The following is a 17,253-nucleotide window of genomic DNA, read 5'->3' on the forward strand; positions in this document are numbered from 1 at the left end:
GGTTTAGAAATTAATAGAATGATCAGCTTAAAAAAAAGGCCCTCAGTCTTTGTATTCTATTTTGGTTAGAACATGCCAACCTTGTATGTTGTGTTCTTTGTTGTCATAATCTTCTTAGGTCAACCCAATTTTAAAGCTTTCTTCTATCTATTTTTTTTTCTTCTTTATGTTAAGCTTTGACTAAGCGATCGACTAGCAAACTAATAATTAACTCGTGTAGTTATTAACTCGCCGAATATATATACACGTCCCGTATAACATGTATATATCGAACTCACAGTGAGATGCGAATGCAGGCAGAATATATCTTAATTAAGTCTTTTGGTTAGCATTGATTGCTACTATATTAGATTGAGACATATATGTAATTTGCCTAAAACGGATAGCTGGGGACTCCCAATATTTTAGGAGTTATATATCCAGCATAGTATGTGTTCAATCCATATAGGCACCTCAACCTTTAAGTCTTAAAATTATATAAAAATCATCTTTGAAATTCAATAAATTAACAAAGAATAAGAAATTAGAAGGGGAACAAAAACTTGACCTGATTTCATGTGATTATGAGGTTTATTTAGAAGACAGATAATATATAAAAATGGTATAGTAAATATATAAATAAAAATTATAAGATTAACTTCATGCTTAAAGGAAGAAAGAAAGAGATCGCAACATTCTAATAAAAAATAATAAATATATAGACTTTGTGTTATATAAAAATATGCCTACAACAAATTATCCTCGTTTCTGCACGATTGGATTACAAGCAGTAAACTAGTGTTAAAATCACAACAAATTTCATTTTATATATTCACATAAAAGTCAATATATTCTGCTAGAGGTTGAGATTATTATGCGTTAATTTAATTATATGCCAGCTGCATGTTTGTGATATAAACATTTTTTTAACACCTTGGCTATAGTGTTTACTTAGGAAAGGTACTTTGTAAATAACTTGGTTTGTTAAGGCCTGTGATATGCATGGTTTAGTTGAATTTTAAAAAACATTTTAAAAAAAGTTTTTGAAAATAAGTTCAGATTTGAAAGAAAAAAAAAGTTAAAATATGTTTTCAGTTTACATAAAATTAGAGACTTTTGATTTCGTACTCCTCATAACAAAATTTCTTTGGTTTTTATTCCTAAAAAATTAAAATTTTATTTTTGGTCTCTACTATTTACTACCATGTAACACTTGTTAACGAATGATGTGTTTAGCGGAAAATTAAGTGACTATTCTACGTAACATTCGCCAGTATTTACGGTGCAATGTTAAAATTTTATACATTGAAAAAAGAATAATTCTAGATACCTAAAATAAATTATTTATCTATTTTAAAATAATTTTGTTTAATAACGTGACAACTATCCGCTCCGCTGTCATCTCATTACTAGAGTTGCCATTTACACGACCACATTAGGAATAATGTAGGAGAATTAACAGCATGGCTAATAAAGTCATGACTTTGATGCAGCTAATTCAGTGGTGCTCTGCGACTGTTTCTGTGCAGAGACTTTTAAGGCAGTATTGATTGGCCTTTAATTCAACATTCAATGCTGGTTGGTGAGTACAGAAAAATGAAGAGGAGCTGGAATATTTTTGGTGCTTCACGTGATTAGCTATTTTACGAGACACATTTAATGTCTCTGTTTAATACGTTTAACTTGGATAAGCTTTAGCTACTTTCTCTTTTTGTTGGATGAAAGGCACTGCTACTGCTAGACTTTGGTTAATCAATAATATTTACATGTCTTATGTTAATATTGGATAACCATGGGTTGTTAGAATTGTGAAGTGACTAATACATGGCATTATATATGATTTTGGGCATCCATTTCTGTCCTTATATAATACAGATCTCTTTGCTCATTAAAAAAAAAAATACTAATTTATTAAATTTTTTTGCATATTCGAATAATAAATTCAATTTTTTCATTTTTCACAAACTAATTTATTAGTGTCTCATATTTTCAGGAAGTAAAATAAATATTTATCTTATAAGCAAATATATGATTTTAGTAAAATTAGTAAGATTTAAATATTTAATTCTATTGCATCTTCAAAGTTATAATTTTTTACTACTCTCCTAACTAATTTTAGCCACCATAAGTTTTTGTTTTACCTCACAAATTATACTAATGTAGTGATTCAGCATTAGAATGAAGTACGACCAATTCGGGTAAAAGAAACGTGCTTGTAATAATCAAAAGAGGTTTGAAGATTCTCAAAGGCCCAGATGCATGCTGGGTTGGTTCATCAGAATGTAGATACCAATATGTCTGACTGACTATGATAAAGAAAGGAGTTATGAAGCATGGACACTTCAGCCTCTTGTCGTGTTCGGTGTCGGATACGCGTCCGTGACAGTGTTTAACACTAACACGACACCAGTACTACGTTCTATATTTTGGATATTATAAGTGTCTCCATATCCGTATCGTGTCCGTGTCGATGTTGATGCTTCAAAAGGAGCGTGCTTACAACAATGACAGAAACACTAATACGGTTGCCAATTATGTGCGGTGACAGACTGAAAGTACAAACAAGAGAAGAGAGTGTGACCTTCTGATTTCTGAAGAAGACGCCAGCATGCACATGCAAAACAAAATAACCAAGAAATTCGTACAAATAAAATAATGTCACACTATTTTGTTTTGAATTTTGAATTTTGTCTTTTGGAGGGATGAGTAGTGTCTGAGATCTTAATATGAATCTCAGTGAGCTATATATAACATAAACATGTATATACATACGAATACGTACGATCGATGTGGTATCAGATTAATGGGTCCCATCTTAATGATCCTTGTTGGGGAGTCAAATGGATGGACAATGACACAACAACTTCCGCTCCTTGTCTCCATTCCACAAGCTTGGCCCATCAATCTTGGGGTTAGCCCTTTTTTTCTTTGGATCCTATATTTTTTTCGATGCAACCAGTTTTTAGTTTTATTTCCTCTTTGTTTTACTTTGAGTATTAAAAATACTAAACATGTTTTTTCTTCTTCTTCAAACTATGGTATCCGAGTGAAAAACAGTTTCATATGTAACTAGTGAATTACAATTGCAAGAGAAATCAAACATTCGCAACTTGCATTTTGAAGGCTCGATCTATAAATTGTTTAATGTAGTATCTCGGACATTGGGACCATTTCTTGGTGCAGCAATCACCAGAGTCTTTGCGCTTAAAAAGGGTCTTGAAACAATTGACTATATTTTTTTTTCATACCAGACTAATGTGATTAGGACCTTTGGTTCCCAAGATATCCCACAAGTTTAGAGATCTCAAGTATCTCGTAAACTTTGATCTTTTAAGTCAGTTATAGAATTAATATTTGATATAGAATTTAATTTCATTTTCAAGAATGTGTGTTGAGGTAATTAAATTCAGATTTTTTTTTCTATAAATTTAAAGTGTATTATTAATTGAGTTACATTCATTAGGTAAATAATTTATTATACATTTAATGACTGATTTTTTTTATTCATCTTGAAATATGAAATGGTTGATTGATTACATTGAAAACAAACTCAGAATTTTCATTAATTTTATATTATATGTCCACATTTTTTCAAGACACGTGAACATTTTTCATTAACTTTATATTTTATGTCGACATTTTACCAAACTCCACACATTTGACTTTTCATGGTGGTGGGTTCTGATAAGCAGGTGAAATAATGTTTCTCAACTCAATCCTTTCTGGCTCGTGGTGTCGTGGAAGTGAAAAAGACACATGATTTCAGTACCAACGAGGTCCTCCGTGCCGTCAAAAGAAGAGACATGTATGTTGCATAGGATCCAAATAGCTATGACAAAATGACAAATAGTTTTGATAACCAGTGTGAGAGGAATAAGTTATGACCCAAAAAAATGAAGGATTGTCACTCTTCTTATCCTTTAATCAAGCCAATTACATAAAAAGAACCATGGTTGTTGGAAATGCAAAAGTTGTCTCTCCAATAACAAGATCAATATATAATAATAAAAAGAAAAATGATATCCAGTGTCATGGGCCAATCTCTACACAACAAGAAGGCCCTCTGACCCCAGAAACAAAATAAACTTTTTTGCAACGCTCTTCCAAAATTTCGAATTCCGCTGTCCAAGCAGGCATATATGTCTTCGTCCTGAAATTCTTGGGAATTGGTATGGTATTTTCTTTTCCTTTGCATCGCATCACATCACACCAAAGAACACCATCTTTTATCATCTAATTTAGGTTAAAACCTGGATATAATGTTTTAACTATTCATGTTATTTTTTAATTAAATATTGAAGTTTTATTTTTACAATTACATATAGAGAAAATTGTTTTTAAAAACCAACATTGTATATTGAATTAAAATTTTAATTTTAAAAGATAATAACACAAAAAGTATTTCTATTATTATACTTAAACTTTATCTTCTTTTTTTTGTTTGGTAAGCTTTAGTTGTAGATTAACTTTAAGACATGAGTCATTTTATTTAAACTTATATTTTGAAATAAATATTTATTTAAATAAAATAAGTATTTTTTTAGTGTGTTTGTGTAAATTGTTTCTATTTTAAAAAAAATAATTTTTTACTTATTTTAAGAAATAGATTTAATTTATTTTAAAAAAATTATATAAAAAATATTTATTTTTAAGTTATTTTTAAAAATTTAAACAAATTCATCCTTAAATAACTTGTTAAACTTCAATTCATTCCTTGAATATTGATAAATACATATAATTTTAAGAACATTTCTCTTTTTTTAACCAGCTAAATATATTGATGTATATTGTCCAGTTCTCTAGTTGAGCATTGTATTCTTTATTTATATATCAAATTGTTTCAAAGGCTTTTAAAGTGGCACTTGTGGGTCAATGAATGGTCAAGCCTAAGTGAGAAAATAGTAGCATGAGACACGCATGGTCAACCCAAGGACAAAACTACTAATGCTTAAGTTTTTAGGCTTGTGAAAAAAAATTATTAATTTTTATAAAATTAAAAGTCACGTATATTGACGAAATGATTCAATATATGGCTTTTTTAAAATTTATTTTAAACCTTACTTATCATTAAATCAATCTTACTTACATACATGTGGTCAATCAATAATCAAACACCATCTATGAATCATCATATAGTTGGTTAGTTATCAAAATACAAAACTTATGAGGCTTAATTATATAATTAATCTTTTAATTATAATTAAAAAATTAATTAGATTTATTAATCATTAAAAAGTTAAATCAAATCCTATAATTATTTTAAAATACTACAATGATACCTTTTTATCACAAAAATAAATATTTTTATTTCAATTTTCAATACAACCATGTAAAATAATTTGTTTTACTACATTGTAAAAATGACATTTTTATTAAGATTTAAAAATGATATAAATAAACATTTTTATATTAATAGATAATACAACCAATATAAAAATGTCTATTTACACACTTTTTGTCAATCAAAGCAACAGTACTAACGAAAAAAAGTATGATTGTAATATTTTTAATAATTAGAGTAAGATTGTACTTTTTAATAATTGAGAAACTCAATTAAATTTTTAACTATAATTAATTGATATTTTTATAACTAAGCCAACTTATAATGCAGTGAACTTGAAACATATACTATCAACCAAAATTCTCAAACATCATTTTATGACTAAAGACACGCTAGCCTCATCCTTTATCCGCAACACAAATGCCATGGAAGTTTTCATTTGATATTTGTTATCGCAACTTGTTAACAACCATTACACCTCCATCTATGACCACCCGAGCCACCACAATGGCTAACCATTTAACTCATACCTACATTCTTTATGACTCAGTTTGTAATTTCACCTCTCCACACCTCCACTATTATTTTTTACAGTATTGCATTTGTAAGATAAAATATTTTATACCCTTATAATGAGATGAACTAATGACTTGTATTTATTTATTTAAAGAGTAAACTATTATATATTTGAATTTCTGAGCATTATATATAAACTAGCGAATTAGCTATTAGGGAGACGGTAAAATTACTCAACACCGTATAATTCTGAGTAATGCCGTATTATGTTAATAAATATTTTTATCAAATCATAATTACTCAAAATAAATAAATAAAATATAAAACAGTAACATTTAATGTATTAAAAAATACTTTAATAGTTATAAAAATTATTAACCAATCTTTCTTAAATTTCTCTAAAGTTCTTGAATCTAAAGTATCTCTAATAAAATATCTCATTTTGAGATCTTAGTCATTGGTGGATCCTATTACATTACTCTCAAGATTTCCTTCATTCTTTCATTTTTTTTTTATAAGTCTTACAAAAATTGGATGTAAATCAATTTTGTGGAAAATAAAAAATCATTTTTTAAAATGGATGAAGATCTTAACCGTTTCTCTATGAGAACTAAATTTTCACATGGAGATTCAACATCCTACTTTGATGGTGTATCTTAACAAGATTAGGAAGCAATTATTATCATACTTGGAATTGAGGGATTCCCATGTTATGTAAGTCCGAAGACCTTTCATCCAAACAAAGAAAAGTATGATGGTATCCACCTAAAGCAGTAGCCGGACCTAATTCCCTTAACTGTATTTCTAAATCCAAAACCTAAACTCAATAAACAAAACCTACCAGTCATCACCTCCAAACATAGAAGTGTTTAATATCGTATAATATTATAAAAACTTACTTGAACTTTTAGTTTTTTCAATGTATATTATAAGTAATTTTAGTCTCTTATTTTTTGTTAGTAAATTAATTTTCTCTATTTTTAAAATTTAGTAGATATGGTTTTCGGTTGATTTTGTTTTACTTTAAATTCTTAAATTCATATTTTTATGTCAAAAAATTTACAAATTAATTTATTAAATGTTTTTCCCTTAAAATTCTTAAACTATAATATTAAATTTAATTCAAAATATAAAAGTATAAAATTTTGTCCTAAGCAAACTCTAGTGTCACATTTTATACATCTTTCAAATTTTATTAAAATTCTACTAAATTCCTTATCATTTATATGCATTTTCCGTATTATAATTTCATCATAAATTCATAAGTATTTGAATATTAATAGAAAAATGAGGGTTCAAAATAAATAAAAAATGAGTAAAAAAAAGTTATGAATTGACTGTGTAAATTTTTTTACAAATATCTAATCATCACTCATTATATATCACTTATTATATATAATAAATTTATTAATTTTTAAAATAATTATTTTTAAAATAATTTAAACAATAATTTATGGTTGAATAAATTTTATATTGCAAATACATAAATATTAAACTCATAAAAACAATTGACCCAATAATCAAATTTTTTTAACTCAGCAATAAAAACCAAACTAGCTTAAAAAAATACCTAATCCAAATTAAAGAGAATAAAAATGCAATAAAACCTATTATAAATAATTAAATATTGTTAGCATTGTTCTTTGAATTAAATTTTATATTATATATCTCGGCGGTTATTACCTTTATGTCAGTAACTTACATTGACAAGTTGTTATTGTCAATTTGTCATAAGGTGTTAATTTTAATTAATTAGAAATACTGACAATAATATGACATATTGATCAAATGGTGTCCACGATAACTAATTAATGTAATTAGTAATTAAAGCAGAGTGGCAGGATGGTAATTGAGGCAAACATGGAGGTAAAAAAAAAAAAGAGAGAGAGAGAGAGAGGGTAGCATAGATAAAGCAAAGAAAAGAAAGAGAGAGAAAGAGAAAGGAGTGGCCGTTTGAAGTTTGAACTTTAAACATTGAGAAACGAAATTGAATGCAACCCAACAAAACACATTAACTCCCTCCCATTCATTCATCCTCAATTTTTTTAAAAAAAAAACAACCTTGCTCGGAGAGAGAGAGAGAGAGAATGACCGGAGTGGTCATGGTTACCAAGGGAGGTGGATGCGGCGGCGGCAAGCGGGCGAGGGCGGCGCGAACCGCCGAGGAGGAAGAAGAGCAGCAGAACCAGCTGTCGCTGGTGGCGCTTCTGTTGGCGGCCATCAGAAAATCGATGGTGTCGTGCAGGGTGGACCCACCCGACGATGTAATCTCCACCGTCCATCACATGGAGATCGGATGGCCAACCAACGTCCAGCACATCACTCATGTCACCTTCGACCGCTTCAACGGCTTCCTCGGTCTCCCCTATGAGTTCCAAGTTGAGATCCCTGCTAGGGTTCCCAGTGCTAGGTAAACTACTACTACTTCTCTTCTTCTTTCTAAAAAAACGCATTTTTTTTTTTCGTGGGAACTTCTCTTCTTCTTAGATTTCAAATGGGTTCTGCTTGAAATGCTAAAATACCTTCTTTTTTTCTTTGCTTGGAAGAGCTTTTGGTGTTGATGTTTTTGTTTCTCTGTGTGTGTGGAAGAGAAAGAAAGTGTAAGACTTTCATGAAGGGTAGTGATTAGTGAAGAGATGCTGTGCCCAGAACTTCTTCTATGTGTCTAATGAATGTGTTCACGCAATAATGTTTCAAACTAGTGCATTCGGGTTGGTCGTTATTCTTTTAACTTTGGTCCTGATCCTGTTAGAGTCTTGACTTAGATGTATAGTTGCAAAATGGGGAACTTCAGATTGTTTGGGATTTGGGGAAGATGTCCATTGAATGCTTCGTTAGCCACGGATTGAATATAGATTGAGATCGAGATTCTTTCTAGTACTTGTACATAGAATTCCTTGTATAAATTTCTAGTTACCCACAGAATGAACTGTTTCGATCTTATTTAGAGTTTCTTATTTTGCTTTTTTTTGCTGCTATTACATGTTTTAGAAGTTATAATCCAGCCTTGTTTACTGACTTTTATTCTTCTAGCAGGTTTTTTTTTTGTCTTTGTCTTTTCCCATGTTTGTAGCATCGTTTTAACTTGCGATTTCTTGTCATGTATGCTTGCAGTGTAAGCGTGTTTGGGGTCTCAGCAGAATCTATGCAGTGTTCTTATGATCCAAAAGGAAACAGTGTCCCCACTATTCTCTTGCTAATGCAGGACCGTCTATACTCACAGGGAGGCTTAAAGGTACTGACTGTGTGATATATTTTGTCATCATTTGTAACACCAAGCTCTAAGCTCTTGCAAGTAGTGAGTTTCATACTAACTATCTTTTTGTTGTTTTTTTCTTTTCAATCAATTTTCAGGCTGAAGGTATATTTCGCATTAACCCTGAAAATAGTCAAGAGGAGCATGTGAGGGACCAGTTGAATAGGGGCATTGTGCCGGATGACATTGATGTCCACTGTTTGGCTGGACTGATTAAAGCCTGGTTCCGAGAGCTACCTTCCGGAGTGCTAGATGGACTTTCCCCAGTGCAAGTTCTTCAGTGCAACACAGAAGAAGAATCTGTTGAGCTTGTGAAACAACTAAAGCCAACTGAGTCTGCCTTACTCAGCTGGGCTATTGATCTCATGGCTGATGTTGTAGAAGAGGAGGAACTTAACAAAATGAATGCAAGAAATATTGCAATGGTTTTTGCACCAAACATGACTCAGGTATCCTCACATACTGTACACATTTTCTGTTAATATTAGTATAGTTTGCTCCATGTTCTTCTATTTGTATTTGTTGTTTTTTTTTTTTTTGTAAAAATACTTTTTGAAAGATGAGGAGATATGTTATGCTGTAACTTTTATTTTTTGGGCTCTATATATAGATCTAAAGTATGACACAAAATTCAAATATTAACAACATCTTAATCTTACAATAATCAAACTGATAACATCCTTAAGTCTAGATGATAATAATAATAGTTTTATCTTAATCTAAATAATAACATATACATACTAATAATTTGTAACATAACAAAATTCCTAAAAATGATATTAATTATTTTCACACTGCAGATATTTAGGCATGTTTTTTACAGTCTTTTATCCTAGATTATCCGTTTCCTTTGTTCTGGGCAAATCATATGTTGTTAAAACAAAATAATCTATCATTCTTATCTTCACTCACGTAATCAATTTCAGTTTTCATTACCAAACAAGTTGCCATGTTTTGCTTACACTAGGCTATGCTACTCTTATTCACATGAGAACTACGAATGCTGGAAAATGGTCTGTTTCTAATTCATCTTTGCCTCCTGGAACAGATGTCTGATCCTCTAACTGCCCTGATGCATGCGGTTCAAGTGATGAACTTACTCAAGACACTTATCATGAAGACACTTAGAGAACGCGAAGAAACAGCAACAGGTGGCTATTCTCCGATGTCATATCATTCATCAGATCGTCAGTCTGAGGATGAATACGACAGTCAGCGAGAAATGGACACAAGCGGTGAATTGAGAGGGACCAAATCAGACTATGATGATCGTGCTCACAATGGTCACAGCAGTGAAGGGGAGGCTGAATCTTTAAGCGAGATAGAGGATTGCTTCTTGAAGCAGTTGGATGAAAACACAGAAGGATTCTCAGAAGAACCTGCATATCATTTGGACAAGTATGTTAGCACCAGAAGTTGCTCTGGCTATAGCATAGAACCTTTTATATCTACTACTGATGGAAAAGCAGGAAATTCCTGCTTGAAGACAACACTGACCAGTCTGACCTCAAATGCTGACTCAAGTAACTCATCAATAGAATGTACCGGCACCAAAGATGTGGAGATGATGGATAAATTTGCAGATTCCATTTCAACCGTGCCACCACTCCTTGCTTCTAGTTAAGAACTGGTTTTCTTTGTAGTTTTTTAGTACCATGTTTTTCAGATTTTGTCTCTACAAGCAGCAGCAGGTTTGCTTGTGTAAATTAATACATGGAGTAGGAATCGTTTCCTTCTTGTGTATTTGTGGACAGGTTTTGTTCAGTTTAGGGCTGAATTTGACCTGGTTCTGTATGTTCTTGTACTAGACAATTCTAACCATGACAAATGGGAATGGGCTAAAAAGGTGTAGCCACCACTTCAAATTTCAGGTAAGTGCTGTGAAATCGATGAACCTGCGGAATGGGGAGATTGATTTAGCTTAGCCTGACATGACATGGATGCTTTCTATGTATCTTGTTGAGTATGATCAAAATTTGAATGGTTCAGAAATTTATCAAGATGGAAGGAAGTGTTTGAATGGTTGTTTGCAAATTTGATTTTAAAATTTAAATGATTTAGATTGATTAAAATTAGGCATTAAATAGAGTGATTTTTTTATATAATTTCTATTAATTTTTTATTTCTCTTCTCGAAATCATTTGTGCTTAAAATTTCGTTGGAGACCCTAAGCTAAAGCGAAATTAAGGATGTTCATTAGTTTGCATCAATCTGATGGAAAAATAAAACCAAAGTAATCAAGTTGACATGTTTAAATCTAAACTAAGCCAAATTAATAAAAAAAATCATCCTTTCTTTGTTGCACCCCGTGATTTCAAACATGATGACTTGCTGCATGAAGCCTTTCTTTTCATTTATTTATTTATATCTATACTTATATTCACAATATAATGTTTCAACTAAAAAGGATGGTTGTTCAAATCAAATGAACTTGAATCTCTCATTTGATTGCATTTTAGTTTTTCTCAAACATGCTTGTTAGGTAAAACTTGAAGTTGAAGACGAAGGAGTTTGAAAAGCTAACTATAAAAATTGGGAGGTGATGAGTTAATTAATTGAACTACAAGATAAAACTAACTATTTAACCAACCCGTAAATATAAAATGATATATAAAAAGTTAGTTTTATCTTGTAGTTCAATTACTTGGTCATATTTTAAATTTGGTAATTATACGTATTTTTAAATAATTATCACTTTTGATTTTTTAAATTATTAAATGATTTATCATCTTGAAAATTAGGATAATATTTTTTAATTCTATTTCATTTTTGAATATTTTCATTAAATAAATTAAACAACATAAATAAATTTATATTATAATTTTGACAATTTTATATTATTAAATAATATTTGATGAGAGTGAAAGAAAGGTGAAAGCGTAGCATGTTAAGGGTGTTTTAACGTAGGAAAGGTAAAGAAGAAATTTTAATAAGATAACGAGAATAAAAATGAAAAAAGAAAGTTAATCTACCTATAAGCTGAAACTTCTTTTTAAATAAAGATCATAGACATTCTTCACTAAATAATAATCTTGTTTAAATATGGTATAAACATCATGAACGATAAAATTCTTGAATATTTAATTTAACTGCATAATGAGAACTCCAATTTCATATTTCTAATTGAACTAAAATAATAAACAATTTCATATCAAGTCAAATCACATGCAAAGTACTAAGTTAACACTAAATAAATTAGTTTTTCAAAAAATATTAAAAACTAATAAGTTTCTTCGCCAAATATACATCTATTTTAATCAAACAATCTTCAATTAAACTAAAAGTTAACATGCTTATTTTACCAAACACACAACACATGTGATTTTACATAAAAACAAATGATTAATTTGTAAGAACAAATTGACCCAAACCAAATCAGATGAGAAACAAATTAAGGACCAGACAAATTAGCAAACACGGGTCAAACGTTGCATACTCATATTTTATAGCAGCCAATGTCGAACCATACATGCTAAATCAGTAATATAGTACGGCCAAACTAATTAAGCTCCATTGCTGTGTCTTCAACCTACGCCTTTATCGGATCATCTCTATTTCACAAAGCAAATAATTCTGAACAACAAACATTCAATGAACAATAATGGAACAAATGCAGAGAAATTAAAAAACAGAAAAATACTTTTCTTCTAATACCTTGGTTAAATATTTACATAACATTAAAGGATTTCTCTAAGCTGCTACATTTAAAAAGAAAATCTAAGCTAAGTGACCCTTAATGTTGAACATATATGGATCACATGAGCGATTTAGAAAAAGGAAAGCCAAGAAATTAACACAATCAAGATGCCAAGCAAGCTTCCCAGAAGAGCCTGTTCTTTTCCATTTCATCCAAAGACTCCTGGCCTGATTCAAAGGACACATAGGATTTCATCTGTTCTTCTTGCATCTCATCATCTTCACAATATGACATTCCAAAAACACCATCATCCTCCTTCTTCTCAACCCCACCATCATGTTCATCACAAGACTCATCACACCCATCGAATTCAGCAACATTACAAGCACCAGATCCATCGTAGTTGCAAGATAGAGCATCATCAACATCGCCACCATCTGCTTTGGCCATTTCACAAGCAAAGGTGGGATCAAAATCAGCTTCTTCAGAGTCACCAGAGGCTTCAAAGTAAAAATGAGAAGAAAAATCAATAGGCTCCTTCCTCTCCATGAGCAAAAGGGGTCTTCTTTCTCTCTTATATTCTGACTTTGATGTGTTTGGATCCTACAACCACAACCACTGGCTCAAATTAAGAATAGGAAAATAAGAAGCAAATTAAACGTGGGCTCTCTTGTTTGACACTTTTGGTGACAGAGACTGGCCAATCTTCCCAATGTTTGCCTCTCCCAAATGCGGACTGGTCATTATTAAAGGGGAAGGAGGCGCCTCAAATAAGCTTGTGGTAATCTTCTATGAGTAGAGTAACTATACTTTTTTATTATTTATTTATAAAAGGCATCTCCATGGTCGTTACTTTGATTTCATGAGACTAATCACTCGGACCCGTATAGAGATTGGTTTTATTTTTCTAAATAAAGTCCAATTTTTTATATGGACCACTAAAAAAACCAATCTTTATCTTTATATTTAAAGAACTTTACTATCTATCAAATGTTATGAAGTATGTCATCGACTAAAGGAGATGTTTCAGTGTGACAAATATGCAAAAGAATTTTTATCTTTATATTTAAAGAATTCAACTATCTGTCAAATGTTGTGAAATATATCGGTGAAGGAAGTGTCTGACCCATGACAAATAAGCAATCACGATCAAAATAAATCTCTATCATTATATTTAAAGAACTCAATTATATGACAAATGTCATGAAACATGTTGATGACTAAAAGAGGTGTTTAACTTATGATAGACATGCGAAGATAACTAAAGAAATAATTTTCTATTATTATATTTAAATAACTCAACTATTTAAAGTTTATCTCTCTCATATAGAATTTATCATTATTAAAAGAAGAAATGAGTATCTCAAACAAACCTACACAATATTGTGACTGTCTTCTAAAAGTACACTGTACTTTTTATTTATTTATTTAAACAAGATATCTTTATATTTATTACTCGGATGTTATGAGACTAATTTTTTGATATGTAAAGAAGTTATTTTCATTTTTTAAAATAAAGTAATCTTTTTTATATGGATGATCAGAGAAACAAATATTTATTAATATATTTAAATAACTCTATTATTTATCAAATGTTATGAATCATGATGATGATCAAAGAAGTTTAAGGTGATGAACATACAAATCATATATTTTTTGCAATATCCAATTTTTAATTTTTTTTTTAATTTTTGACACGGCGATTCAAATATGTACGAGACACTTTTTTTAAAAAAAATTATCCTAACGATTAAAGAGATATAAAGTTGTTTTCTATGAGACTCTTTATTAGAAAACTTAACTAAGTTGTTTTTTTTAGATTTTTTTTAAGAGATAAAATTCTTGCATTGTAGAATATGACGAGCTTTAGTATTTTATTTTATTATCATATAAAAATTATAAAACTTAATAATTTGTTTTAAGATAAATATATAAATCTAAATTAAATTTTTATCATGTTGATTATAAGTGTTCATGCCGCATGCTCAAAAGGATTTGTATCCCATGCTCGATCTTCTAGAACAAATGCGCTACACTACTCAATGATTTAACATCAAAGGAACCTTATCTTAATCCTATATATATATATAAAGCTGATTTAAATTGGTTCGGCGTGCGTGATAGAGACCCTAACATTCTAGAAGGTGGTCTTATTTTGTTGCCTTCGTTGTGTGATTTGTGTGATAGGTAGGGGTGAAAATGAGTCGAGCAGCTTGTCAAGGGCCTTTGACTCGATCTACATAAGGCTCAGCTCGGCTCGACTTATTTATTAAAAAGGTCCAACTCAAACTTTTTAAAAAGTCTTTTTAGATAAAAAAGTCAAGCCCAAACTATAAAAAAAGCTTGTTAAACTTGAGAAGTCGGTCTGTTTAACTAACAATAATAATAATAATAATAACTTTATTGTATCAAATATTATTTTATCCAGATTTTATTTCATCTAGATTTTATTTTATCCAGATTTTATTCCATCTATATTTTATTTCGTCCAAATTTTATTTCATCTAATCTTATCTTATCTTGTCCAGATTTTATTTTATTTCGTTTATGGGCTTGGACTTAAAATAGATTTGTAAGCTTTGGGATTGAGGACCTAATCCATACATTTTTTTAATATTATGCTCTTTTTATTTTCTTTTGATATACTTTGTGTTTTAACGACATGAATTCAATATGATTTTATTTATCAATTATTTTTTGATTTATATATTACTTATACGAAATTTTATAAGTTTTTTTTAGTTAATATTTCATTGGGTTTTAAAATAATTAATTAATCAAAGACGTCTTTAAACAAGTTTTTAAATAGGCTCGTGGGTCAAGTCAGACTTTTATGTAAGTCGAACGGAGCCTTTAGAAAAAGTGCCTATGATAAGTAACGAGTCAAGCTCAAGTCTTACATATTCAACTCAAACCTAGTAAAACTTGGCTTGGCTTGGCTGAACTCATTTCAACCCCTAGTCGTAGGTACCGATATACGAATGCGATCTAATATATTTTAAAAGTAACAGGAATTTGACAAGCTATACTTTTCTATAAAAAAAAGAATCGAATAAAAAAACGTGTAATAAGTGTTACTTAATTCATGGATCCAAAGTAAGACATATATATATATATATATATATATATATATGATTTTCCCCGAAATTTCGTGCATTTTGTTTCTAGGCACTGATGAAGCAAAAATTGTCCTAGCTAGAATCCACAACTTGCTAGAGTTATAGGTTGATATAATTGCATTATGAAAATTTTAAAATTGCGCATTTTTCACGTTTAGTTGAGACATAAGTTATCGTCATTAAGGTAAAATTATAATCTAATACAGATTAAATAATTATTTTTTGTTCTAGTAAAAGTAAACTCTTTACACCAAAATTAAAAGATTCAGGGCAAAAAATCTTATGGTCTAATTCTAAGTTAGCAATATAAACATGGCTTTAGACACGTATGTAACAATAAATCTCATCACTTATGCGATATTTTTCTTGGAATACTAAGCAAATCCTTTGGATGTTACGTTGACTATGTGACATGTACTATGTACAAGTTTGGGTAATTCCGTGTTGAATACTAGGAGTGTAAAGCAAAGTTATGGGCTGCACGAAACGTAGCGGTAGAAAAATCTTGGACTACTTCTTTTAGAGCCTTTTTGACTTATTTCCATATTACTTCATCATTGAAGCTTATAATCCAACTCGATGCAGGAAAGGATGGGGGAAAGCCGAAAGCATAAAGAAAAACTAATGAAATGTTGGTTTAGAAAAGAAAGGAAAAGGTGCAAAAAGTAAGATAAGTAAAGAAGAACATTGTGGAGTTTTCGATCCTTCCCTCTTCTATTGTCCCAAACAAACCATAAGGTAAAACAAAGAAAGAAATGAACCAGCACTCACATTAAGTTTTTGTTTCAATGCGTGAAGTAGAGATGAAAGCAATAAGATAGAAAGACGTAGGATGCGTGTGTGCATTTTATAACAAACATAATTATCTTTTTATATTGAAAATGCAAATCATTTGGTAATGTTGTATAAGGATAAAACATTTCATTGATATTTTTTAAGGATGAATCATGATACTCAAAATTAAGAGTGGACATAGGCAAGATAGCCTATTAAAAATGTGTGGCTTGACTTGCCTAATGCTTGACTCCTTTATGAAAAGGGTCATACGTAATTAAAAAAAAATCTATTTAATAGACTTTAAGCCTTGAAAAGAGTTTATTAAACTATATAAATTGACCTGTTTATATTCATATACATATGCATTTATTTTTCTGATTAAAAATATATTATATTATATTACAATATATATATATATATATATATATATATATATATATTACATATAAAAATATAAAATATTTATAGACCTACCTATTTGAAATAATAAGTTTATCGAAGTCTCGTCTAACTTGACATATTTCTTCTCTTAATATTTATGATTATTAATAATCACGATTTTTAAACAATAGAAAGTTTTTTTTTTACCATATAGTTTCCTAAAAGTTATGTTAAACATAGTTTCAAAATTAATTAATTAATATATATATATATATATATATATATATATATATGAAAATTAAATCTA

At 29.9% G+C, this 17,253-nt stretch overlaps 2 protein-coding genes across 3 annotated transcripts; one reads left to right on the forward strand and one right to left on the reverse strand.

Annotated features, from left to right (window-relative positions):
• Positions 1-7,710: 7,710 nt before the first annotated feature.
• On the forward strand, positions 7,711-11,043 carry LOC114390559 (rho GTPase-activating protein 2-like). 2 transcript variants are annotated; one of them, XM_028351327.1, is made up of 4 exons: positions 7,711-8,186; positions 8,891-9,011; positions 9,131-9,481; positions 10,081-11,043. In XM_028351327.1, the coding sequence occupies exons 1-4, from the start codon at positions 7,864-7,866 to the stop codon at positions 10,654-10,656; spliced, it is 1,371 nt and encodes a 456-aa protein (XP_028207128.1). In that variant the 5' UTR covers positions 7,711-7,863; the 3' UTR covers positions 10,657-11,043. The 2 variants fall into 2 exon arrangements, with proteins under 2 accessions (XP_028207128.1, XP_028207137.1); XM_028351336.1 differs by lacking the exon at positions 7,711-8,186 and adding an exon at positions 8,302-8,487.
• Positions 11,044-12,831: 1,788 nt separating this feature from the next.
• On the reverse strand, positions 12,832-13,218 carry LOC114373119. Its single transcript, XM_028330661.1, has one exon. The coding sequence runs from the start codon at positions 13,216-13,218 to the stop codon at positions 12,832-12,834; it is 387 nt and encodes a 128-aa protein (XP_028186462.1).
• Positions 13,219-17,253: the final 4,035 nt, after the last annotated feature.

The sequence above is a fragment of the Glycine soja genome, chromosome 2 (genome assembly GCF_004193775.1).
Source record: "Glycine soja cultivar W05 chromosome 2, ASM419377v2, whole genome shotgun sequence".
NCBI lineage: Eukaryota > Viridiplantae > Streptophyta > Magnoliopsida > Fabales > Fabaceae > Glycine > Glycine soja.

What these genes read in the sequence shown, in the direction of transcription:
- LOC114390559 (XM_028351327.1), top strand. Translation starts at nt 7,864, where the DNA reads ATGACCGGAGTGGTCATGGTTACCAAGGGAGGTGGATGCGGCGGCGGC. An exon ending in GCTAGGGTTCCCAGTGCTAG is followed by an intron (nt 8,187 to 8,890) that starts GTAAACTACTAC and finishes GTATGCTTGCAG; the next exon opens with TGTAAGCGTGTTTGGGGTCT. An exon ending in TTGCACCAAACATGACTCAG is followed by an intron (nt 9,482 to 10,080) that starts GTATCCTCACAT and finishes CTCCTGGAACAG; the next exon opens with ATGTCTGATCCTCTAACTGC.
- LOC114373119 (XM_028330661.1), bottom strand. Translation starts at nt 13,218, where the DNA reads ATGGAGAGGAAGGAGCCTATTGATTTTTCTTCTCATTTTTACTTTGAA.